Raw genomic sequence first — 25,348 nt, 5'->3', positions numbered from 1 at the left:
AGACAGAGATCACAAGTAGGCAGAGAGGCAGGCAGAAAGAGAGGAGGAAGCAGGCTCCCTGCCGAGCAGAGAGCCCGATGTGGGACTCGATCCCAGGACCCTGAGATCTTGTCCTGAGCCGAAGGCAGCGGCTTAACCCACTGAGCCACCCAGGCGCCCCTGTTTTCTATTGAATTTCTCTCAGCTCTTCTCACTCACCTCCAAATTCTTGTGTACATTTGTGATTCTCTCTGGTAACACTTGCCATCTTTTGCATCCAAACAGACCTTTCTAGTATATTAAATGTTTGTGGTGCTTTTGGAGCCAGAAGAGGGAATGAAATGGCACATGGTCTTATGTTAAACTCTTGAAGTACCTTATGGAATGTATTCTGCCAAGAGTAGGCTTGAAAACATGAAATTAGGGATTTTCACACATCTCTGGGGTTAATGTCAATGAGAATGCCCACAAATTTCCTTGATTTCCTTGATGCACATGACTGGGGCAGAACAAATAAGCAATCGGTCTGAGCAGTGAAGCACCTCCCTTGCATTGTCCCAAGGAACAATGGGCTATTGTACACATTCTTAGTTATTCATTTAATTTGTTTTTCACAGTTCTCACATGTGTTTAAAAACAAACAAACAAACAGGGGCGCCTGGGTGGCTCAGTCGGTTAAGCGTCTGCCTTTGGCTCAGGTCATGATCCCAGGGCCAGGGATGGAGCCCCACTTCCGGCTCCCTGCTCAGCGGGAAGCCTGCTTCTACCTCTCCCTCTGCCTGTGGTTCTGCCTACTTCTGCTCTCTCTCTCTTTTTGTCCAATAAATTAAAAAATCTTTAAAATACAAACAAACAACAACAACAAAAAACCCCTTGGGTTTGTTAATAAAGTTTTACCCCGAGATGTTTGCCTGTATAACACTGTGATGTAGTCTACAATTTTCTTTGTATTATTTCTGCACGGTGTGATAGAGCATGTGTTTTGGCTTTGGTCCACCGCAGGGCTGGTATGCCCCTCCCTTACCACATACACACTCCTGGGGTAGGAAGGAGATTTAATCAAAGGCAACTCCTTTGGGTGCCTGGCTGGCTTTGTCAGTAGAGCATGTGACTTATGATCTGGATCTCAGGATCATGAGTTCAAGCCTCACATTGGATGTCGAGCCCACTTAAAAAAAAAAAAAAGCAACTCCTACAAGTGCTTCAGCTATAGTTATCTATTCAAAAAACGAATTGTATTACCATAGCTGAAAAATTAACTCGATAGTAAAAGGACAACCCAGTTTTTAAAAGGGTAAAGGATAAGAACAGACTCGGGCGCCTGGGTGGCTCAGTGGGTTAAGCCGCTGCCTTCGGCTCAGGTCATGATCTCAGGGTCCTGGGATCGAGTCCCGCATCAGGCTCTCTGCTCAGCAGGGAGCCTGCTTCCTCCTCTCTCCCTCTGCCTGCCTCTCTGCCTACTTGTAATCTCTCTCTGTCAAATAAATAAATAAAATCTTTAAAAAAAAAAAAAAGGATAAGAACAGACATTACTTCAGAAAAGATTTATAAATGGCTAGTAAATATGAGATAATATGTGCAACATCATGAGTCAGAAATTCAAATGAAGACTACAGTGATTAGTAGCAAATGAAGATGCAGTGATACAGTTGGTTAAGCACCTGACTCTTGATTTGGGCACAGGTCAGCATCTCTGGGTCCAGTACAGAGACTGGGCTCCTTCTCTTTCTCCCTCTCTATTCCCCCATCATTTGCTCACACTCTCTCTCCCCCCATCTCAAAAAAAAAAAGCAAAACTACAGTGAGATATCACTTTGCCACCTACTAGAACGGCTAAAATTAAAAAGACAGTAGCAAGTGTTGCCAAGGATATGGAGAAATTGGAAACTTTATATACTGTGATAAGAATATCAGTAGTACAAGCACTTTGGAAAACAGTTTGGCAGTTTATCAACAGATTAAACATATAGGGACCATATGACCCAGCAATTCTACTCCTAGGCATAGATCCAAGAAATATGAAAATATATGTCCACACAAAAATGCGTACATACAGACATTTATTTATTGATTTAAAGATTTTTTTAAAAAGATTTTTATTTATTTATTTGTCAGATAGAGAGAGAGCACAAGGGGAATAGCAGGCAGAGGGAGAAGCAGACTTCTTGCTTCCTGGGATCTAGTCCCCTGATGTGAGACTAGATTCCAGGGCCCTGGAATCATGACCCAAGCTTCAGGCAGTTGCTTAATGCACCGAGCCACCCAGATGTCCCTAAAGATTTTATTTTATTATTTTTTTTAAAAAAGATTTTATTTATTTATTTGTCAGAGATAGTGAGCACAGGCAGACAGAGAGGCAGGCCGAGGCAGAGGAAGAAGCAGGCTCCCCGCCAAGCAAGGAGCCCGATGTGGGACTCCATCCCAGGACCCTGGGATCAGGACCCTAGCCGAAGGCAGCCGCCCAACCAACTGAGCCATCCAGGCGTCCCCTTAAAGATTTTATCTTTAAGTAATCTCTACAACACCCAATGTGGGGCTCAAAGCTACAATCCTGAGATCAAAAGTCACATGCTTCAATGACTGAGCCAGCCATATGCCTCCAAAATGTGTACCATTTATGCTAAAGGCAAGAAGCCAGTCACAAAAGACCACTCATTGTATGGTTTTGTTTGTAAGAAATATCCAGCCTAGCAAATCTACAGGTTAATATTTGCCTAGGACAAGAGGTGGGGAGGATAGAGAGTGACTCCTAAGGGCACAAGATTCCTTTTTGAGATGACAAAAATGTCCTAAAATTAGATCCTGGTGATGGTTGCATAGCTCTGTAAATAGGTTTAAAACCACTAACTGTATACACTTCAGACAGATGAACTCTATGGCACATAAATTAAATCTCAGTACAACTTGTAGAAAGCAAATCTGGTAGCAAGGTTACGGTAGAGCAGCTAACTTTGACCTACCCAGTATTCTTGGTGGTTTCTGATACCTCCCAACAGGAACCCAATAGCCATGGATGGGCAAGGTGGCTTAGGTCTACGTGCAGTACAAAACACCCAGCCTGCTAGTGGTGTATGCCATCCTTCTTTCTAACATATGCCAGGAGGTTCTAGTGGTATGTGCCATTTTTTTTTCCTAATGCTGGAGGAGGTGTTGGTAATTATTGTGAATAAGAGATACATAGGGGTTATAGTGAGCTTTCCTCTACTCTGAGAATTTGAAACTAAGGAAGCCAGACAGAATATAAAACATTATAATGATGAAAGCACACATATACAATAACAGCAGAGAGAGTGAGCCAACACTTACATATAACTGGTAGTTAGAACCACATTTTCTTTTTCCCTTTTTTCTTATTGTGGTAAAATATACATTAAATGGGGCATCAGGCTGGCCCAGTCAGTAGACCATGTGACTCTTGATCTCAGGGTTGTAAGTTTGAGCCCTATGTTGAGTATAGAGATTACTTAAAAATAAAACATTAAAAAAAATAATACATAGAACTTACCATATTAATCGTTTAAAAATATTTTATTTATTTAACAGAGAGAGAGAGCACATGTCGGGGCGGAGGCGAAAGGAGAAGCAGGCTCCCTGCTGAGCAACGAGCTGGAGGCAGAGCTCGATCTCAGGACCCTGGGGTCATGGCCTGAGCCCAAGGCAGACGCTCAGCCAACTGAGCCACCCATGTACTCCAGTGGCTCTTCAACCACATAAGGGTTGGTGCCTTCAGTTCAGGTTGTGATCCCAGGGTACTGGGATAGAGCCCCGCATTGGGGGCCCTGCTTGAGGGGATCCTGCTTCTCCCTCTCCTCCCACTTGTGCTCTCTCTTGCTCTCTCCCTTTCCAATAAATAAATAACATCTTAAAAAAAGAAAGAGAGAGAGAGAAAGAAAGAAAATCCACATATGAGTCCTGACTTCCCAAAAACTTAACTACTAATAGCTAACTATTGACAGAGGCCTTACCAATAATACAAATAGTTGATTAACACATATTTTAATGCTGTACATATTATACATGTGTTATTACAGTCAAGTAAGCTAGAGAGAAGAAAATATTATTAAGAAAATTATGAGGAAGGGCGCCTGGGTGGCTCAGTGGGTTAAAGCCTCTGCCTTCAGCTCAGGTCATGATCCTGGGGTCCTGGGATTGAGTCCTGCATCGGGCTCTCTGCTCAGCAGGGAGCTTGCTTCTCTGTCTCTCTCTGCCTGCCTCTCTGCCTACTTGTGATCTCTATCTGTCAAATAAATAAATAAAATCTTAAAAAAAAAAAAAAAGAAAATCGTGAGGAAGAGAAAATACATTTACGGTACTGAACTATATCGAAAAATTTCTGTGTATAAGTGGACCAGCAGTCCTGAAACCTGTGTCGTTCAAGGTCAACTGTACTGCTCCTCCTGACCTGGCTATCTCTCTCTCAAGCTCCTCTCTGGCCCAGGGCAATAGGATTCTTCTTCACTTGCATGCCACATCTGCTTATCTACCTGAAAATGCCAAATGCCTACAGGAAGCATCCATAACTCTGCCCCTAACCCCAGGTTGAAGCCAAGGTCCCTTCCTCTCTGCTCCCATCTCCTTCCGTGCTTCTATTACTATTTGCTGAGTACAGTGGCCTCCTTTATATACTCATCACTCCTGATGTCCCATTTACATGTCTTCATCGTTGAGGGTGGTGCTATGGCCATTCATGTTTTACAGACAAGAAGACCGAAACTCAGAAACTAAACTGCTCAATGTCACACAGTGAGTTAGAGGAAGCACTAGATGGGAAACCCAGTTCTGTCTGATTGTGTGAAAACTGGATATCACAAATATAATTTGTAACCTGATTTCTTCTTTCCTTAGTCCACTGGGTGAGTGCTCCTTCCTTCCTTCCTTCCTTCCTTCTTTCCTTCCTCTTTCTTTCTTTCTTTTGACACTTTACTCTCTCACATCACCTCCTCTGCAAATCCTATCCTGTTCCTTCCTTTACCCCAGCTGAGTTAGGTATCTTGCTTGGGGCTTCCATAGTCCTGGCAGCCCCAGGGAAATATCCTTTTAAAATCTCAATTTTAACGTCTCTCTTGAAAAAAATCACGAGACTGTCAACACAGTCTCCATGGCAACGATAAGAGTCTAGTACTATCTCCTCCATAGCTTGAGATGGGGCACCTACACCATTTCCTTGAAGACCTCACCCCGTCCCCATACATCGCTCCTGCCCCCATCATCCATGTGCTGTTTTCTGTCTGAAGCCCTTAACCCTTGGGAGTCTGATGATGTGTTTCTGATGATTCTTTTGCCCCTTGGACTCCTTGCCCCTTGCGACTCCTGGAAATGAAAAATGGTGTGTTGTAATTTTTCATCCAGCCACCTCTGATATATTCAACATGTCACATAAAGTGACAGAACCAAAGAAATTCTTAGTCAAAGTAAAGCTTTACATCCAAGGCATTGGTCACCTGCTGTTGAACACACTAGGGGGCATGACTGCTATCTTGACTCAGAGCAAAGCAGCATCTTTCTCTTGGCTTGGTGGCAGCCACACAGACAGGAAAAATCCAGTCAGCAATGGAGGTGCCTTTCTCTCTAGTGGTAGATGATTGGTTGTATAATTCCCTCTGCTATAATGGGAACCCTGCCTTGGCTTCTGTGCAGGAAAAAGTTAACATGGCAGTCCTGAGTTTGCATATCCTTAGAAAAGCCTGAGGACAAGCTTAGCCCTTGACTGGGAATCTGGATTTGGGGAGAGTTTCCTTATTCCCAGAATTGATAAGACTGGCCCATCATGCCTAAATTGTTTGTAGGAACAATATAGTGTATGCTGAATACCTGTTTTCCTTCTGGGAGTCTGGAATTCTGGCACACGCTAGGGAGAAATACGTGTGACCAGTGTCCAAGAACTAGTCTGGGTATCCTTTCACTGTAATACATCATACCATGAGTAGGAGTCAAGTGATATTTCCTAGAGAGTCACTGCATCTAGGGTGGGTCTTGGGGACATCTGACACAGCTTCTCTCTGACTGTCCCGATTCTATTCCCACTCTTCCCTGAAACCTTCTTACCTGGTTACTACACCTGGGAGTGATCCCTCCCTGTTCACAGTGAAGCTGTATGTGCAGACCTTGGAAATAGGGACTTGCATCAAATCTGGCCTCTGTTTGGCAAGACACAAGCCCTGGGAAATGGCCCCTAGTTACAAATTGTTTAATCTTCTTGGCTGGGACTTAATTTGATAGGTTCAGCCTCCCTAAGAATGTAGGCTTAGTTGGACCTGGGTTTGAATCCTAGCTCTTGACTCTTATCTTCTGGGAGCTTGTTTCTTCATCTGTACAATGAAATTAAATTGGATTTAATTTGATGGGTTCAGGCAAAGTAACTATGGGGCAAATGGGAACTTCTTTTTCCTGATTTTTTTTTTTTTTTCATTTTTTAGGAAATCTGTAGACCCAGTGTGGAGCTCAAACTCACAACCCCGAGACCAGGACTCACAGGCTTCACCAACTGAGCCAGCCAGTCTCCCCAGCAAATGGGAACATTTATTATTATTTTGATGATTGGTATAAAATCCCTCTCCCCAAATAGACAGGAAGCTTCTAATTGTTCTCTACATCTCTCCCAGGGCTGAACTCTTGTTTACACAGAGTAGGGGCTGGAAACTCTGCTGAAAGGGTCGTGTTTACTCTGCTGTGAAAGACATGACTTTGTTGCCAAAATAAAAATAATAAAAGTCATCATTATAATTTTTTTAAAATATTTTATTTATTTATTTGCAGAGATCATAAGTAGGCAGAAAGGCAGGGAGAGAGGGAGGAGGAAGCAGGCTCCCCACAGAGCAGAGAGCCGTATTTGGGGCTCGATCCCAGGACCCTGAGATCATGACCCGAGCTGAAGGCAGAGGCTTTAACCCATTGAGCCACCCAGGTGCCCCCATCATTATAATTTTAAAAATCACATTTGAGTGCTTACTATGTGCTATGCATTGGATGAAGACTTTGCTTAATTAATTTCATTTAATCCTTCAACAACCCTGTAAAATACGTTCTGTTATCACCATGTTGAAGATGAACGAATGAAGCTTAGCATAATTGTGGCCTCACACTCATAGGGGGCAGAGCTAGGATTCAAATCCAGGTGTATCACTCAGGTCAGGCCCACAGAATAAAATACAATGGAGTGGGTGACTTCACAACAGCAGTCAATTTTCTTATGGTGTGGAGGCTGGAAATCCAAGATCAATATGCCAGAATGGTCAGTTTCTTTTCTTTTCTTTCTTTTCCTTCCTTCCTTTCTTTCTTTTTTCAATTATTTATTTATTTATTTGTCAGAGAGAGAGAGAGAGAGAGAGCAAGAGCAGGGGGAGTGGCAGGCAGAGAAGCAGGCTCCCCACTGAGCAAGGAACCTGAATTGGGGAAATCCCAGGACCCCAGAATCATGACCTGAGCCGAAGGCAGCCGCTCTGACCTACTGAGTCACCCAGGCGCCCAAGGTCAGTTTCAGTTTTTGGTTAGAAGTCACTTCCTGGTTATCTCCTGTCCCCCAACCCCCGTGCATGAGTGTAGGGAGAAAGTGAGGGGGCTCCCTGGTATCTTTTCTCATAAGGACACAAATCCCGCCTGATGAGAGTCTTACCCTTATGACCTCGTTTAACCTTAATTAATTCCTTAAGAGGCACGACCTCCAAATATAGCTACACTGTGGGTTAGGGCTTCACCATATGAATTTTCCAGGTGGAGGCGGTGCACATCCAATCCGTAACAACGGATTTGTCTAACAATAGAGTCTGCAAAGAAATAATCACAAATTAGTCAAAACCTTTCCCCCCCCCTAGTCAAAACCTCTTATTTGTTTTTGTTCTCTTAAAGATTTTTTTTAGGGCGCCTGGGTGGCTCAGGGGGTTAAAGCCTCTGCCTTCAGCTCAGGTGATGATACCAGGGTCCTGGGATGGAGCCCCGCATCGGGCTCTCTGCTCAGCAGGGAGCCTGCTCCCCCGCCCCCCGCCTGCTTCTCTGCCTGCTTGTCATCTCTGTCTTTCAAATAAATAAATAAAATCTTAAAAAAAAAAAAAGTTGTTTTTTTTTTTTAAATTTATTTGAGAGAGAGAGAATGAGAGAACATGAGAGGGGTGAATTCAGAGGGAGAAGCAGACTCCATGCTGAGCAGGGAGCCCGATGTGGGACTTGATTCCGGGACTCCAGGATCATGATCTGAGCCGAAGGAAGTCGCTTAACCAATTGAGGCATCCAGGCACCTCTGTTCCTTTTCTTGTCCCCCCCACCCATTTTTAAAATGATTTTGTTTATTTATTTGACAGAGTGCACAAGCAAGGGGAGGGGCAGGCAAAGGGAGAGGGAGAAGCCGGCTCCCCGCTGAGCAGGGAGCCCAATGTGGGACTTGGTTCCAGGATATTGGGATCATGACCCAAGCCAAAGGCAGACACAACCTACTACTGAGCCACCCAGGCTTCCCCAAAACCTCTTAGTTGTTCTGATAAATTTTTTCTATATTGGGAAGGATGCTGGGGTGGGGTGAGTGCTTAATTTGCTTCACTTGGTCAGAAGTTTTAATTCAGGGGTGCCTAGCTGGCTGGCTCATTCGGAGGACCATGTGACTCTTGATCATGAGTTCCAGCCCCATACTGGGTATAGAGATTACATAAATAAATAAACTTAAAAAACAAAACCAAAAACAAACCTTTAGTCCAAATAGGGCTGCCAACTTTCCAGAAGTCTAGGAGCCTACCTCCCCATAGGGCATTCACGGGGAATACTTACAAAGTTTCCTGAATTTAGAGTTCCACTGAACTTGGGCTTTACCCTAACAGGGAAAGAATTTGGAAGAGTGAAGGAAAAAAAGACAAAAAACAAAAGTAGTTACACTGACTCAGAGATAAAGTCTTTTTATTTATCCCATAAATCAGAACTAGGCCCCATGGCCCCGTGGCCTTTCCAGCTGATGGCAATAGGTAGGGGAAACGTTTCTTTGAAGTTCCTCCAAAAATGTTTATCTGATTTCTTTTTCTGGTCAGATTGTTTTGGTCCCTACCATCTTTCTGTAGAATAAAGATAGTCTGCAGAAGTATTTCGGTTCTTACTGCTTTGCAGAGGCACCCAATTTAATCATGACATATTTGCTTGCATTGTAATTGTTCACTTAAAGACTCCCTGTGTGTTTTTAGACTAGGAACCCATTCTCCTTATAAAATGTAAGAGGGCTGCTGATTATACTAATATTCCCAAATACCATGAAGCCAGACAGTTGCTGTGGTTAATTTGCCTTCAGAAGATCCATAAATCCTAAAATGATAACAAACTGAGTAGAACAGAATCAGAATTCACAAGATATAAATTCTTAGACAAGGCTGAGGGAGGATGCAAAGGGACTGCAGTAGTTTTAAGCTTAGTTCAGAGCTCTGATTTTTCCATTGTAAACAAGCAATGCTCTCCAAGCATTGTTATTTCTTTAAATTTTTCTTTTTTTAAGCTTTTTTTTTCTTTTTTTTTTTTTTAAATCTCTGTACCCATCTTGGCCCCACAGGATTAACTCTTGATAATATTATCTACATTTTGAAATGCAGGCCTGAGAGATCCTTAGGCAGCTTTGCATGGTTACCAAACTGAATGCTCTGAAGATTAGACTAACAAGGGCACTAGTGAGGGGCCTGCCATTAGAAAGAAGATATGGGGGGCACCTGGGTGGCTCAGTGGTTTGGGCTGCTGCCTTCGGCTCTGGTCATGATCTCAGGGTCCTGGGATCGAGCCCCGCATCGGGCTCTCTGCTCCGCAGGAAGCCTGCTTCCCTCTCTCTCTGCCTGCCTCTCTGCCTACTTGTGATCTCTGTCTGTCAAATAAATAAATAAAATCTTTAAAAAAAAAAAAAAAGAAAGATGATATGGTTCTAGGGCAGAGGTTGGGAATCCCTGGGTCAAATCTAGCTCCCTGCCTGTTTTGTAAACAAAGTGCTACTATGACAGTCGAGCAGTTATAAAAGAGGCAGGACGGGCCACAAAGTCTAATCATTTACTATCTGGCCTTTGCAGCAAAGGTTAGCCAATCCTTTCTCCAGAGCCCTAGGTTGGCCCCATCCCCACTTCTTTTACTGGACTATATGGGGAGCATGCTGTATCAAGTATGACACAACTGACTGGCCAAGCTCCGGGTACTCTGTTTCCTCTCCCGTGATAAACTCCCATCCCTTAATGCTTGAGCTACAGGTTTAACTAAAATGGTAAAATTAGTAAAAACTAAAATGGTGAATGCATCCCTAGTCTCAATGAACAGAAGCCAGGAAAGAAATATACAAGAACTTTATTTTTGAAACTTTTAAACTAGTAATCATTAGAAGGGAATCTTCTTTAACTTGATCTTTTCTTCTACATTTGAAAAGTATCTCATCTTTGTTAACATTTCCTTGGCTTTTTCCAAATCATCTGAAATAAACAGAGACATTAAGGTGAAGCTTCATTTCAAGCAAGAATAAAAATAACTCTGTTGATCAAGGTAGCCAGTCTGAATCACAGTTTTAATATGAAAACTGTGAAATCTGTATTTGCATTTGTCTGTACATTTATCTATGTCTGGTACATATATATATTTCCCTATCTCCCGATGGTATTACCAAATTAATTTATAAAATCCCTTATAAGAGCTGCATCCTTCCTGCAACCCAGCAATTGCACTAGTGGGTATTTACCCCAAAGATACAAATGTAGTGATCTGAAGGGGTACCTGGACCCGAATGTTTATAGCAGCAATGTCCACAGTAGCCAAACTATGGAAAGAGCCCAGATGTCCATTGACAGATGAATGGATAAAGAAGATGTGGTGTGTGTATATATGTATACACACACACACACAGAGGAACATTATGTAGCCATCAAAAAAAATAATCTTGCCATTTGCAACAACATGGGTGGAACTGGAGGGTATTATTCTAAGCGAAATAAGTAAATCATAAAGACAATTATTGTATGATCTCACTGATATGCGGTATTTAATAAACAAGGCAGAGGACCATAGGGGAAGAAAGGAAAATATGAAACAAAATGAAACCAGAGAGGGAGACAAACTATAAAAGACTCTTAATCTCAAGAAACAAACTGAGGGTTGCTGGAGCGGAAGGGGGTAAGAGGGATGGGGTGGGGGGGGATGGACATTGGGGAGGTATGTGCTATGGTGAGTGCTGTGAACTGTGTAAGACTGATGAATCACAGACCTGTACCCCTGAAAAAAACAATACATTATATGTTAATTACTTGAATTAAATTAGAAAAGTAAAAATTAAAAAAAAAATTGTATCCTGTCTTAGAAATAAGTTCTTACATAAATTTAGTCTTCCTAAAACTTCCAGAAATTCAGGAATCAACTCAAATATTTTTCATTGTCACATAACTTGTATAAATCTTTGGTAAATAAGACTAGTTTGGCATTGTTGGTGTAATAAACTAGGTATGCTTCCAGAGTTGTTAACTTTAAATTATAATGCAAACATACATTTTATTTATTTATTATTTTAAAAGATTTTATTTATTTATTTGACAGAGAGATAGAGAGCCAGAGAGCACAAGACGGGGAATGCAGAGGGAGAGGGAGAAGCAGGCTTCCTGCTGAGGGCAGTCCATCACAGGACACTGGGATCACGACCTGAGTCTGAGGCAGACACTTAAATGAGCTACCCAGGTGTGCCTATAGCTTTTTTTTTTTAATGAAATTTATTTTTTAATTTTTTAAAAATATTTTATTATTATTATTTTTAAATATTTTATTTATTTATTTGACAGAGAGAGAGAGACCACAAGTAGGCAGAGAGGCAGGCAGAAAGAGAGAGGAAGAAGCAGGCTCCCCGCTGAGCAGAGAGTCTGATGCAGGGCTCCATCCCAGGACACTGGGATCATGACCTGAGCCGAAGGCAGAGGCTTTAACCCACTGAGCTACCCAGGCGCCCCTTTATTATTATTTTTTAAGTGATCTCTAAACCCAACGTGCAGCTTGAATTCACAGCTCTGAGATCAATACCCATACACTCCACTCACTGAGCCAGCCTCACCTCTTGAACTTTAATCTCAATAGTGTACTGACAAAACCAGAGTTTGTTTTTCTCGGTAAAATTAAAAGTTTTGGGATGTCTGGGTGGCTCAGTCAGTTAAGCATTTTCCTTCGGCTCAAATCATGATCCCACGATCCTGGGATCAAGTCCACATCAGGGTCCTAGCTCAGCAGGGAGCCTCTTCTTCTGCCTGCTGCTTCCCCTCTCCTGGGTGGCTCAGTGGGTTAAGCCTCTGCCTTTGGCTCAGGTCATGATCTCAAGGTCCTGGGATCGAGCCCCGAATCGGGCTCTCTGTTCAGCAGGGAGCCTGCTTCCTTCCCCCCACCCCCTACCTGCCTCTCTGCCTACTTGTGATCTATCAAATAAATAAATAAAAAGAAAATCTTTAAAAAAATGTTAAAAAAAATACAAAGTTTTTTTGATTATTGGTCTAGTCTTAATAAAAGACTGAGAGATTTTTCTTTACCTTTTAATCTGCCTAGGTAGCATATATTGTGTCTTATCAGAATAATTTCCTGTGCTTCGAGTTGTCTTTATCATCATGTCCTTTGTTACTTAAGAGAACAAAGTCTTCTCACTATTCAGAGGTAAGGTTCTTTATTTTTCATTTGCCTTTGCCTTTGAATTTTTATCACCACTTTGGTTAAATGGATAACTAAGTATTGTTTTACAATGACCTGTGATCCTATGTAATTAAATATTTAAAGCATTTAACAATTTGGGCAACTTCCCAAAATTGAATTCTAAATAAAGTCTTCCTGACCTCAAACTAACTGAATTTTCTGAGAGGATTACTGGAAAACCTCAAAGGATTTGTTTTCTCACCTTCTAAAAGGAGAGATGTTAAATTAATTAGGTTTATTTGATTATTATTCCCATTACCTGGGAACCACTGTCAAAGAAGAGATATTTAACCTTCTCTAGGTTATATTTGTATGGGCAGAATGTTACTATTTTAGAAATTTTATAAAGTTCCTAGAAATTTGTCAATAGTCTCACTATAATATCCCCAGGTATAATATTTAGTTATTATGTTAAAATGTTCTATGTCACAGAAGCAAGCAAATTTCCCTGTCGACTGTATTATTTTTATAACAAACTCAGATCTTTAACTGTGGTGGTTTTATAGATAGTTGTGGTTTTACACTGATGCTTTCCTAAAAGCTCCGGCAACCAGCTATAAGCCAGATGGTGTATTTAACAAAAGGATACGGTCTCAGAGACCCATGGAAAAGGACTGTACCAGGTACAGGCTTCTGATGGCATTGCTTCAATACCCTTGAGATCAAAACAATAAATTAAATTAGGATTTCCAAAACTCCAATGAAAAAGCCAATAGGTTCATGACTTAACAATCTAGTAAGTCGTGCTTTTTTTTTTTTTTTTTAAAGATTGAATTTATTCATTTGAGGTAGAGAGGTACAGAGTAAGATCGCATGAGCAGGGAGAGAGGCAAAAGGAGGGGAAGCAGACTCCCTGCTGGGCAGGGAGCAGAACTGGGGAGGGAGGGCTCTATCCCAGGATTGGGAGCTCAGGACCTAAGCTGAAGGCACTTAACCACTGAGCCACCCAGGTGCTCCAAGTTTTACTAAAAAAAAAAATAAATAAATAAAAAGGGGCGCTTGGGTGCCTCAGTGGGTTAAAGCCTCTGCCTTCGGCTCAGGTCATGATCCCAGGGGCTCTCTGCTCAGCGGGGAGCCTGCTTCCCTTCCTCTCTGCCTGCCTCTCTGCCTACTTGTGATCTCTGTCTGTCAAGTAAATAAATAAAATCTTAAAAAAAAAGTATACACACACACGTGAGTTTTTATTTAAATTACAGTTAACATACAGTGTAATATTAGTTTTAGGTGTACCGTATCCTTTTGTTAAATACACCATCTGGCTTATAGCTGGTTGCCGGAGCTTTTAGGAAAGCATCAGTGTAAAACCACAACTATCTATAAATTAAGTGATTCAACATTTCCACACATAACTCATGCTCATCACAGGCCCTCCTTAATATCCATCACCTGTTTAACCCATCTCCTTAGTTACTTCCCCTCTAGTAACCATCGGTTTGTTCTATATTGTGAGACTTTATTTCTTGGTTGCCTCTCTTTTTTTTCCCCCTATGATAGTTTTGTTTGTTTTAAAAGATTTATGTGTTTATTTTATTTTATTATTTTATTTTTTTTAAAAGATTTTATTTATTTATTTGACAGACAGAGATCACAAGTAGGCAGAGAGGCAGGCAGAGAGAGAGAGGAGGAAGCAGACTCCCTGATGAGCAGAGAGCCCGATGCGGGGCTCGATCCCAGGATCCTGGGATCATGACCTGAGCCGAAGGCAGAAGCCTTAACCCACTGAGCCACCCAGGCGCCCCTATGTGTTTATTTTAGAGAGAGACTGAGAGAGAGAGCACAAGTGAGAGGGGCAGAGAGAGGGAGAGAAAATCCCAAGCCAACTCCACGCTGAGTGCCAAGCGCAAGGGGGCTCTATCTCATGACCCTGCAATTGTGATCTGAGCTGAAACCAAGAATTGGAAGCTTAACTGACTGCACCATTCAGGCACCCCCATTTGTTTTCTTTCTTTCTTTTTTAAAGAATTTTTATTTATTTGACAGAGAGAGAGACAGTGAGAGAGGAAACACAAGCAGGGGGAGTGGGAGAGAGAGAAGCAGGCTTCCTGCTGAGCAAGGAGCCCGGTGCGGGGATTGATCCCAGGACCCCAGGATCTGAGGACCTCGGACCCCATGACCTGAGCCGAAGGCAGATGCTTAATGACTGAGCCACGCAGGCGTCCCAAGTTTGTTTTGTTTCTTAAATGCAAACTGGTGCAGCCACTCTGGAAAACATCTGGAGGTTCCTCAAAAAGTTAAAAATAGAACTACCTTACAATTCAGCAATGGCACTACTAGGTATTTGCCCAAAGAATACAAAAATACTAATTTGAAGGAATACACGCACCCCGGTGTTTACAGCAGCATCATCTACATTAGCAAATTATGGAAAGAGCCCAAGTGTCCACTCTCTGATGAATGGATAGAGAAGATGTGGTTATATATATGTATACATACAATGGAATATTACTCAGCCATAAAAGAGAATGAAATCTTGCCACGTGCAACGATGTGGATGGAGCTGGAGTATAATGCTAAGTGAAATAAGTTAGAGAAAGACAAGTGCCGTATGACTTCACTCATAGGGAATTTAAGAAATATATTTTACTTGTGTAAACAAAATGAAAACATTTATCTTTTCTCCTTCCACGATTCCTCAAAAATACTCTGAAACTATTATTGAACATTCTTATTTTCATGGCAATGTAACTATTTGCATAGGCTCAGCAAGAAGCTGTCCTCTTTGTGATAGGACATAATTTAAAACATTGATTATATGACCAAGGCTTTGACTGGAACGTCACATTTGAAAATGATGTATAAAATCAGACAGAACAGACAATTTTAAGGAAATAAGGTTGACTTTATGGGGCCAAAGCTTACTAAGCCCTTTTGGAAAAAACCGGGTTGACACCTGGCTTATAGGGTTCTCAGCATTATAGGTAAATAAAGAAGGTCACTAACCTGCAGGCCCAGGAAATTTAGGATGTTTTTGGGGAACCTCAAGAATAGAGGAATTCACCCAAATCTATAGGTATTACAGGTGACATCTGATGGCAAATTCTTCGTTTGACTTCCTAGCATTGAGATGCTTTTTTTTTTCCCCTTAAAGATTTTATTTATTTATTTGACAGAGAGAGAGAGATCACAAGTAGGCACAGAGGCAGGCAGAGAGAGAGGGGAAAGCAGGCTCCCCGAAGAGAGCCCAATTCGGGGCTTGATCCCAGGACCCTGAGACCATGACCTGAGCCGAAGGCAGAGGCATAACCCACTAAGCCACCCAGGTGCCCCTTGTTTTTTTTTTTTTTTTTTTTAAAGTGGGCTCCCATGCCCAGTGCAAGGCTTGAACTCAGGACCGTGAGATCAAGACCTGAGCTGAAATCAAGAGTGAGATGCTTAACAGACTGAGCCACTCAGGCGCCCCTCATTGAGGGGCTTTTTAAGTTCAATCTGAGATTCCTTATGAAAACTTAAGGGTGCCTGGGTGGCACAGTCATTGGGCGGCTGCTTTCGGCTCAGGTCATGATCCCAGTGTCCTGTAATTGAGGCCCACATTGAGCTCCCTGTTCAGTGGGAAGCCTGCTTCTCCCTCTCCCGCTCCCCCTGCTTGTGTTCCCCTCTCTGTCAAATAAGTCAGTAAAATCTTAAAAAAAAAAAAAAGAAAAGAAAACTTAAAAAGGTCTGTATTGATTACTGTTCTTGTTGCATTCATGTAAATAATTAGGCCAACTTTAATGCAACTAAAGGTATTTTGTTCACAAAACTATTCTTACCTTGATTACCTTTGATAGAAATTTTATGACAGTGGAAAAGTATACCACACCCAGAATCTAGTCTTGAGGTTTTATTATCTTCCTATAAACCAAGCTGGATCCTGCCATCTTAGACATTTTGTCAGCCTTCAGCAAATTCTTACTTCTCCTAGTTTCCTTTTCCATCTGGCTACAACTCTCCAAGTGCTGTTTCCCATTTTCCTCCTCTCCTGAGAAAGAACAGTATGATCACTGAGATCTAAAACCTAATCCTTTTTGGGACTCAGGTTCTCTTGTGGTCGCCCTTTCCTCTGGGATCTGAGAATACCTTGTTAGCTAAGCCCAGACAATTTGATATAAGCATCAAAGAACTCATCACTACAAATCACGTGCTGGCAACCTTTGTGCCTGGACTTGCTGCCACTTGGGCTACCCAAAAAGCCACCAGAACATCTGTGTGTCTTCCATGCTCTGCTCTCAAAAATAGCCATGGCTGTGACACTGACGTCTATGCCATCATTACCAACATTCAGACTATAAAACAAGAAATCTATCAGATTGCCTCTGCTGTCCTCACACCACCATGTAAAGATGCTTAAGGGGTCAGTGTCTTCTCAAGTGACTGCCCAGTCTCTCAACTCAGAAACTGGGTTTATAGTCTGTTCCCACCATTAGCCTTTGTTTTCTTTTTGTTTCCATAGAGATGCTCCTCATTAAATGCCTGATTGCTCACGTCATCCACCAAATATCCTCTTCTGCCAAGTCTCAACAGATGGTTCAGCTAGTCCTTAATAAACAAAGGGCAATCAAATGAGAAATGGACTTACATTGTTCGGAGAAAAGAAAAATGTCTCTTCTTTCCGTCTCTTACTGTTCGTTGCAGCTAACATCAGAAGGTAGGACTCCTGTCTCCCAGTGTCTGAGGGAGGGTAGAAGCCTAACTTCGATAAGCCCCAGTTAGCAAACCCAGATCGTACATGGACCAAATCCCACCACCTTCCCTTTTTCCCTTTTTTATAATTTTCCGATTCCCAGACTCTACCGAGATCATGCTCATCCCCCTCCCTACTCCTCATTCTCCCTTTATTTTTTTAAGATTTTATTTATTTATTTGAGAGAGAAAGGGTGGGGGAGAAAGAGAGCATGAGCGGGGGGAGGGGCAGAGGAAGAGGGAGCAGCAGATTCCCTGATTCAGGGCTCAATCACAGAACCCTGGGATCATGACCTGACCTGAAGACAGAAACTTAACCAACTGGGCCATGCAGGTGCTCTTCATTCTTTCTTTAAAACGCCTAGTAACCTCTGTATAAATCAGGAATTCAGTTCACACCAGACCTTCCCTACTGCAATAGTTGTTACTGATTGAAATATATCCTTACCACTCTAAGTAGTATCTGGCTTTACCTTTACAGCCTACAAGCATCTCTTCGAGTCCCTGCTGTTAATTCTTCAGGTATATTCTCAGAAGTGGAATTGTTAGCTCTTACAGTGATCCTGTTTTTAATTCCTTGAGGAAATACCATAGTGTTTCCCATAGTGGCTGCACTATTTTACATTCCCATCAATAGTACAGAAGGCTTTCAGCTTCTCCAGACCCACAGCAATACTTGTTATTTTCTGGGTTTTTTACTACTAGCCACCCTAGTCGGTGTATGTTGTTGTAATTTTGATTTTCATTGGCCTAACGATTAGTAATGTTGCATATCTTTCCATGTTCTTATTGACCATTTGTGTATCTTCACTGCATGTTCTATTTCTTTTTTTTTTTTAATTTTTTAAATTTATTTACTTGACAGAGATCACAAGTAGGAGAGAGGCAGGCAGAGAGAGAGGAGGAAGCAGGCTCCCCGCCGAGCAGACAGCCCGATGTGCGGCTTGATCCCAGGACCCTAGAATCATGACCTGAGCCAAAGGCAGAGGCTTTAAAGCACTGAGCCACCCAGGCGCCCCTGCATGTTCTATTTCTTAAGCTGGGTGGTGGCGACAAGGGTATTTCTTCTGTTTTTATTCCTTAAGTTCTACTTAAATATTATTTATTCTTCTTAAAATCTACAAAAAAAAAATCTACAAAAGTGCAGTAGGAGATGGGGGTAAACCCTGGTGGAACACGGAGTAGCCAGTGGCTTGGGTTCGTGGATTTCAGGCAGTCATATCAGGCTGTTAATCTGTATTTCCCTGACATCTTTTTAGAGGCCCTCCCTCTGCCTGTGTGTCAGAACAGACTTCTACAGCCCATGCAAGCTGGACAGCACACTGTGTAACCCTGTCCCCTCAGTACTAGCTGACTGGACTCGAGTGGACATCTGGCTCAAGCTGGACCAAGCACATCCCCCCTCTTGGAATCTAGAGTTGGGTCCAGGGAACTCCAGTCAGATGGTCAAAGTCCTTGTACTTATTATTATTATTTTTTTTTTTTTTAAAGATTTTATTTATTTATTTGACAGAGAGAAATTACAAGTAGGCAGAGAGGCAGGCAGAGAGAGAGGGAGGAAGCAGGCTCCCTGCTGAGCAGAGAGCCCGATGTGGGACTCGATCCCAGGACCCTGAGATCATGACCTGAGCCGAAGGCAGCGGCTTAACCCACTGAGCCACCCAGGCGCCCAAAGTCCTTGTACTTATTAGGTAATGGACCTAGGTGAACTAAGAAGTCACCCAGTGCGGGAGGCCACTTTGGAGCACTGTACACTAATGAGGAAGTGGATGGAACTGGTTTATAGTGAGAAGAGGATAGAATGAAACTTGAGAGGCATTGAGTCCTGGTCCACAGCTTGGTTCCAGACTGCTTTCTGGCTCCAAGGCTTTGTCCCAGAAGAGCTCTTATCCCACTGTATACTATAATCCTCACAGGGACTTTTTTTTTGGATTTGGGGAGCTAGTCCTAATTCTTTATAATAACGTCCTTTTTATCTGGGCTAGCCTGAGTGGCCTTTTGCTTCCTGCAGTCAAATGATCCTTCAGCCCAAGGGCCCATTACTCCTGTATTTGAGGGGTGGCACAAGTCTGGGATGGAGAAAAAGACTGTTCTTACTTCAAAATAGCCAGAAATAGACTGAATCTCTTCCAGCTGAAAGCCAGGAGCAATGGGGACCAGGAAGTTTGGGCACAGCTCTGCCATGGGCTTCTCCTTCTGGGCTTTGCAGAGGAAAGGGGCGTGCAGGCTTTGCCAGATGTCAACTATGCAGCCTTGCCCTCAGGATCTGCTTGTGTTGGCTTCAGCCTACATCCCGTACCTTAACTTCTCCTACTTGCCTCTTCATGGTTTTTGGCAGAACTTATTTCTCCAGCAAGGCTGTGAATCCTTGAAGGGAGAAATGTCCACTTGCCTATATTTTATAGCTCCCTACGTACTTATTATAGGATGAGTATATAACAGTTACTTATTCAATCGATGGTCACACCTCAGTGCTTACAGTTTCTTTCCATATTTAAGAAAGTCAAGAAATGAAGAAAGTACCTTGTTCAAAAGCTCTGCTCACATTGTCAGTCAGTTCTTTCTGTTTAGCTGAAAGAGAAAATCACTATCTTAATTTTTCTATTTATACAGACTTGAGATGTGAAGATAACACGTTTTTTTTAAAAAAGATTTTATTTATTTCTTTGTCAGAGAGAAAGCACAAGCAGACAAAGAGGCAGGCAGAGGCAGAGAGAGAAGCAGGTTCCCTGCTGGACAAGGAGCCCAATGCAGGACTCGATCCCACGACCCCAGGATCATGACCTGAGACGAAGGCAGTGGCTTAACTGACGGAGCCACCCAGGCGTCCCTTGAAGATAACACTTTATAGCTGGTTTCAGCACAACACAATAGTGAGCTTAGATTCCAGGTGAGGCCTCATAAGCCCTGTGTCCACATGTCCCAAGACGGCAGCTGTGTTTTAATTTATTTGCTTTTATTTGAGAGAGAGAGAGGATGAATGCATGTGCCCAGGGGAGGAGCAGAGGGAGAGAGAGGGAATCTCAATTAGACTTCCTACTGAGTGCAAAGCCTGACTCCAGGCTCAGTCCCACAACCCTGAGATCATGACCTGAGCTGAAACCAAGAGTCATGTACTCAACAGACTGAGCCACCCAGGCTCCCCGGCAGCTTCTGTTTAGGGCAGTGTTGTTTTTCTACTCTGTAACGTCTGAGGGGCAATCACTAAGGCTTGTAAAATGGCTATACAATCATTAAAAAAAAAAAAAAAAAAAGGATAAGGAAATGCTTTGATTATCTCCACCAAGCAGTATGAATTTTTTAGCTTATAGGTAGAAAATTAGCAAGCTGGGATTGCCTGTGGGCATCACAATGTTTCAGATAACCACTTGCAACTTACACAGCCTCCCAGGAAAATGAAACATTTAGATCCTATGGTGCCGTAAGAGAGAAGATGCCAGATAACGTAAAGGAGCAGCTACCTCCTGTTTCTGCTATATCTTCATTAGGAAATGAAGAATTTTACTGTAAGTGTGTTTTCCAGATATAAAAAGTATCCATCACTTCTAGGTTGCTTGCTTTCAAAGCACTTTCAAATACATTATAACTCCATTGTAGGCGGAGGTGTTGGGAGATGTTGGGAGACGGCCCTGCTCATATGGTTGGTTGAGTGGAGGAGCTGGGAGCAGGCCCTATCTATAGACTCCTAGACAGTGGTGAGAAACTAGCAACATAGTGTTGACAAAACACTGGATGAGGAGTCTAGAGGCTCAGAAGTTCTGCCCAGATCTAACCAGCTCTATGCCCTTGAATATTTGCTTACTTTAGGTCTTAGCACATGCCTATATGGGAGGAAACTTAGGAATTAATCTAAATGAAGGTCAGTGACCTGTCCAAAACCAGACATTCACTATAGGGCTAGAACAACCCCCACCAGTGACGGAGCACCTGCTATGGGTCAGGCACTATTTTATGTGCCCGAGTGCATGTTTTATTTGATTTAACTTAATCCTTGCAACAACCAGTACTAATGTTATCTCCATTTTACTGATGAGGAAACTGAGGCTCAGAGGGATGAAGTCGTTTGCTCAAGGTCACATGCAAAGTCAATGGCAGTGTTAACACTGCACTCGAGACCCCCTCACAGCAGATCATGTTCCTCTGTCTTCCACAGCTGTGCAGAGGATTTTTGACTGTGAACCTTGAGGTCTTCGTCCAACACCACCCAGCCTTAAGGCTGTTGATACATCCCTAATTGATAGACTAACCCCCAAACCCCCATTTTACTGATTTTAGCTTCCTTTTTCATTATTTACTCAGTTTATTTACTGAGCCCGTGTTATATACACTATGTACATGGGCTGAGCAGAAAGTCTCTGCTTCTATGGATTTTCAGTCTAAGGAGGGAGGGAGGTTAACATTGGTCAAATAATCTCATGTGAAACAGTAAGGTTATAACTGTGATTAGTCCTATAAGGGAGAGATACCCACTGCCAAAATGTTATCAATAAAGAGGTTCTCTGAGGAAGTGCTGACTGCCCCTAGATCGGGTAGAGGAAGAATTCACTAGAGGAAGGAGAGGATTTTAAGCAGAAGAACAGCATGTGCAATGGCCCTAGGGTAGAAAGGTGCTTAGAAGAGATGAAGAACTAGAAATGGCCTGTGTGGCTAGAGTGGACAGGCAAATGGGAGGAAGAGGAGTTCAGACTATACCGGGCCTTGTAAGCCATACTAAAGACTTTGGTCTTTAACCTGAGAGCAGTGAGAAGCCACTTAAAGTTTTAAAGCAACTTTAAAACTTAAAGGTTACCTAGGATAACCTAGGTAAAGATTAAAACCCAGGTAAAGATTAGATTTGGGTTTCAAAAGCTCTCATAAGTGACAGTGTAGGAATATATTCGAAGGAAGGTATAGCTAGACCAGTGTGGAGCTATTATAGCTATCCAGGTGAGAAAGAACAGCAGCTTGGAACAGGGTGCTGGTGGTGCAGACAGACAGATTTAGGACACATTTAGAAGATCAGCATTTAAGGATTTGGTGATGACTGCCTATGGGGGTAAGGGAGGACAAGTTTTTAAAAACACCCCCTCAGCGGCGCCTGGGTGGCTCAGTGGGTTAAGCATCTGCCTTCAGTTTGGGTCATAATCTCAGGGCCCTGGGACTGAGCCCCGCATCGGACTCTCTGCTCAGCAGGGAGCCTGCTTCCTCCTCTCTCTCTGCCTGCCTCTCTGCCTACTTGTGATCTCTTTCTCTGTGTCAAATAAATAAAATATTTAAAATCAACAAAAAACCCCCCACCTCCTCAGTGTGTTTTTTGGACTTGTGCAACTGGATGGTGTCATTCACTTAGAAAACATCAGCAGAGGAATAGGTTGTGGTTGTTTTGTTTTAGGAGGAGGGGAGAGGCTCATGAATTCCATTTTGGATTCACTGTGTTGGAATATATAAACTCCATGAAGACATGGACCATGTCTTTCTTGTTCACTATGTTTGCACAATGCTTGCTACACAGTGGGCATGCCAAATATTTGTGAAAGTACATATGTGCATACAATTGGAGCGAGAATGTGGAACTTTTTCTATGTGGCATGGTTAATTTTATGTGTCATCTTGGTTGGGCCCAGCTGTTCAGTCAAATGCTAGTCTAGATACAGCTGTGAAGGTATTTTGTAGATGTGATTGACATCTATAACCAGCTCACTTTAAGTAAAGATTAGCTTGGATAACGTGGGCACAGAAGCCTGCTTGAGTTTCCAGCCTACTGGTCTGCCTGACATATTTTAGACTTGTTAGCCCTCACAATTCTGTGAGCCAATTCCTTAAAATAGGTTTCTCTCTCTCTCTCTTTCTCTCTCTCTACATATATACATGTATACTATCGGTTCTGTTTCTCTGGAGAACCCTGACTGATATAGTGTGAAATAAAGCAGAAAACAAAGCAATATGCGATCAGAAGTCAGTTTTTCAATCTTTGCTCTGCAATGTGACCTTGAGCATTTCAATGAACTTCTAAGGCCTAATTATTCTTGTCAGGGACAATAATAACATCTAAATGATTTCATGGGTAGGAAGGAGGATTTTAATCTGCAAAATATTATGATGTTCTTGGTTTAAGGCTGCCTTCTGGAAGGTTAGAGATGCTGCAAGTCTAACCTCCAGACAAAACTGGTTTCAGTATCACCAAGAAAAAAAATACTCCCTGAATCATTATGATGACCTATATGTAGTCTTTATATTCATTTTTCATTTAACCTTGGACATGTACTCAAAACAGCAATAAAATGCATTCAGTAGTATTTTATCTTTTACCTCTGACAATAGATTCAATCTCTTTCATGGCAGCTTCACTTTGAGCTTCTGCAAGTTTTTCATTGATTTCCATTATTTCCATGAGGAACTGCCTGTCCATTTCATAATCTGTCCCTTCAGGAATCTCTACTCCATGGAGCTTTAGCTATTGGGACATAAAGCAGACAAAAGTAAGGTTGATTGAAGAGACTGTGGCTAAAGTAATAAATCCTACTTACAGAATATAACAGAATATGATTCATTAAAAATCAAAACTTGAACTGTCTCAATAGTGAGAATGTAAAGGTAGGGTATGGGAAAGTTACCCTGAGACAGGAGTGCTGGGACAGGATTCCTTTCTGCTACCTGGAACTGTGTGACCCCGGGGAGTTGTTTCTCCACTTGGGAGACTGAATTAGGTATCTGTAAAGGCTCTATTAAATCCTAAAATTCTAAGGTGCTAAACTCTTCCCTTCCACACAAAAAATGCCAAAATTACTCTTTCCAGAACGCTATCACCATCCAATCCCTGAAATTTACAGAAAGTGGTACAAAAAAAATGCACTTTGGCAAGTAAGATATACAAATACTCAGAGAAAACTATTCTCATTCAAGGCTAATTATCTTTGGGTCCCTAGACTAGCTCAGGTCGCAAGCACTCTTCCGCTGAATACAGGGCAGCAGTTGTCCCTCAGCCCAATGGATACCATGTAGTCACACATAGAAGGATTGGGAAATCACCTTACAAGGTATAGTCCCCTGCTCAGGGGAGCCAGAAGGGTCTTATAGGCATCATTCACCAGGGTTGAATGCTTCTCTGAGAAGTCCTTTTCAGTCTGTAAGTGGAGATGAAGATAATCTCATTACCATCCAAATTAGCCACATTACATTCCCAAACTCTTTAATAAAATATGGATGGGCAGACAACTAAGGAAATCTCCTAGGTAGAACTGGTGTGGGATGAGCTGTCTTCGTTCTCAACCAGTGGGTTCTAATTCTTCTGGGAAGTCAGGTAAAAGTTGTGAGTGCAAGGCAGGTTCAGGGCCTAACTACTAGCCGGGGTCAGGCTGTCCCAGGGTGGAGCTGGTTGTTTAGCTCTGTCTCTCATAATCACATCACCACAAGGCCACTGCCACCCACCCTGTGTACACTAGTGTTTGGGTATGATTAGGGGTGGACAATAGGCTACCTGAGACCTCTGGCTGAAGAAATCAGGGTGGACAAGACGCTGTAGTTCCTGGTACCTAGTCTGAAGCTTTGCTGTGTCAACTCTGAAGGCACGGTTGCTGTAAGGAAATTGGGATATAAAATTCATGTACCAAATATTTATAGATTTGTGTACTATGGGTCTGGTTCCTCTTCTCACAGGGGTAAATGGAATAAACATGGAGAGAGAATTTCAAAAAGGTCTGTGAAGGAAAAGAAAACAGGGTCAGAGAAAATGGTAAATGTCATGGACAAAGAAATGACATTTGAGCTGAGACCTAAATAATGATGAAAAATAAACAAAGATCAGAGAAAAATAAAGATCAGAGAAAAAAAGTCATCAAGAGGCAGAGTGAACATGCAAAGTCTCTGAGGTGCGGACACGATTGGCACGTTTGCAGAACTTAAAGGATAGTGTCAGGGCAGCACATTATAAATGCGGAATGACTGGTAGGCACCAATCCCAGAGTTAAGGGGAAGGACCATTCCGGAATCCTACCCTGTATTTTGAAAGCCCAAGTCATCTTCGCCTCTCATTTTATTTTAACCCAGTTCCTTTCGCTTTCCATTCCCAGAGCCTTCCCTGTCT

The 25,348-nt window shown here is 42.4% G+C and overlaps 1 protein-coding gene and 1 long non-coding RNA gene across 7 annotated transcripts in view; one reads left to right on the top strand and one right to left on the bottom strand.

Moving 5' to 3' along the window:
• The window catches only part of LOC132023298 (uncharacterized), a 20,048-nt gene extending 13,460 nt beyond the window's left edge, over positions 1–6,588 (top strand). The window contains exon 3 of the long non-coding RNA XR_009405918.1: positions 6,396–6,588. This is a non-coding gene — a long non-coding RNA (uncharacterized LOC132023298). The remainder of the gene's footprint in view (positions 1–6,395) is intronic.
• LOC132023297 (iron-sulfur cluster co-chaperone protein HscB-like) overlaps positions 1–25,348 on the bottom strand; it is a 26,189-nt gene extending 841 nt beyond the window's left edge. The window contains exons 1-7 of one of the 6 annotated variants that reach the window (XM_059408732.1): positions 25,259–25,348; positions 24,743–24,839; positions 24,300–24,389; positions 23,575–23,719; positions 19,810–19,857; positions 17,183–17,292; positions 10,252–10,388 (exon numbers count right to left, since the gene is read on the bottom strand). In XM_059408732.1, the coding sequence (XP_059264715.1) occupies positions 10,359–10,388; positions 17,183–17,292; positions 19,810–19,857; positions 23,575–23,719; positions 24,300–24,389; positions 24,743–24,839; positions 25,259–25,296 (558 nt within the window). In that variant the 5' untranslated portion in view covers positions 25,297–25,348 and the 3' untranslated portion in view covers positions 10,252–10,358. Of the gene's footprint in view, positions 1–10,251; positions 11,182–17,182; positions 17,293–19,809; positions 19,858–23,574; positions 23,720–24,299; positions 24,390–24,742; positions 24,840–25,258 lie in introns of those variants that run through there. The other 5 variants (XM_059408733.1, XM_059408735.1, XM_059408734.1 and 2 more) reach the window with 5 other exon arrangements.

Source organism: Mustela nigripes, chromosome 8 (genome assembly GCF_022355385.1).
Source record: "Mustela nigripes isolate SB6536 chromosome 8, MUSNIG.SB6536, whole genome shotgun sequence".
NCBI lineage: Eukaryota > Metazoa > Chordata > Mammalia > Carnivora > Mustelidae > Mustela > Mustela nigripes.
The sequence above is the reverse complement of the archived record's forward strand: the minus strand, read 5'-3'. Positions and strand labels throughout refer to the sequence as shown.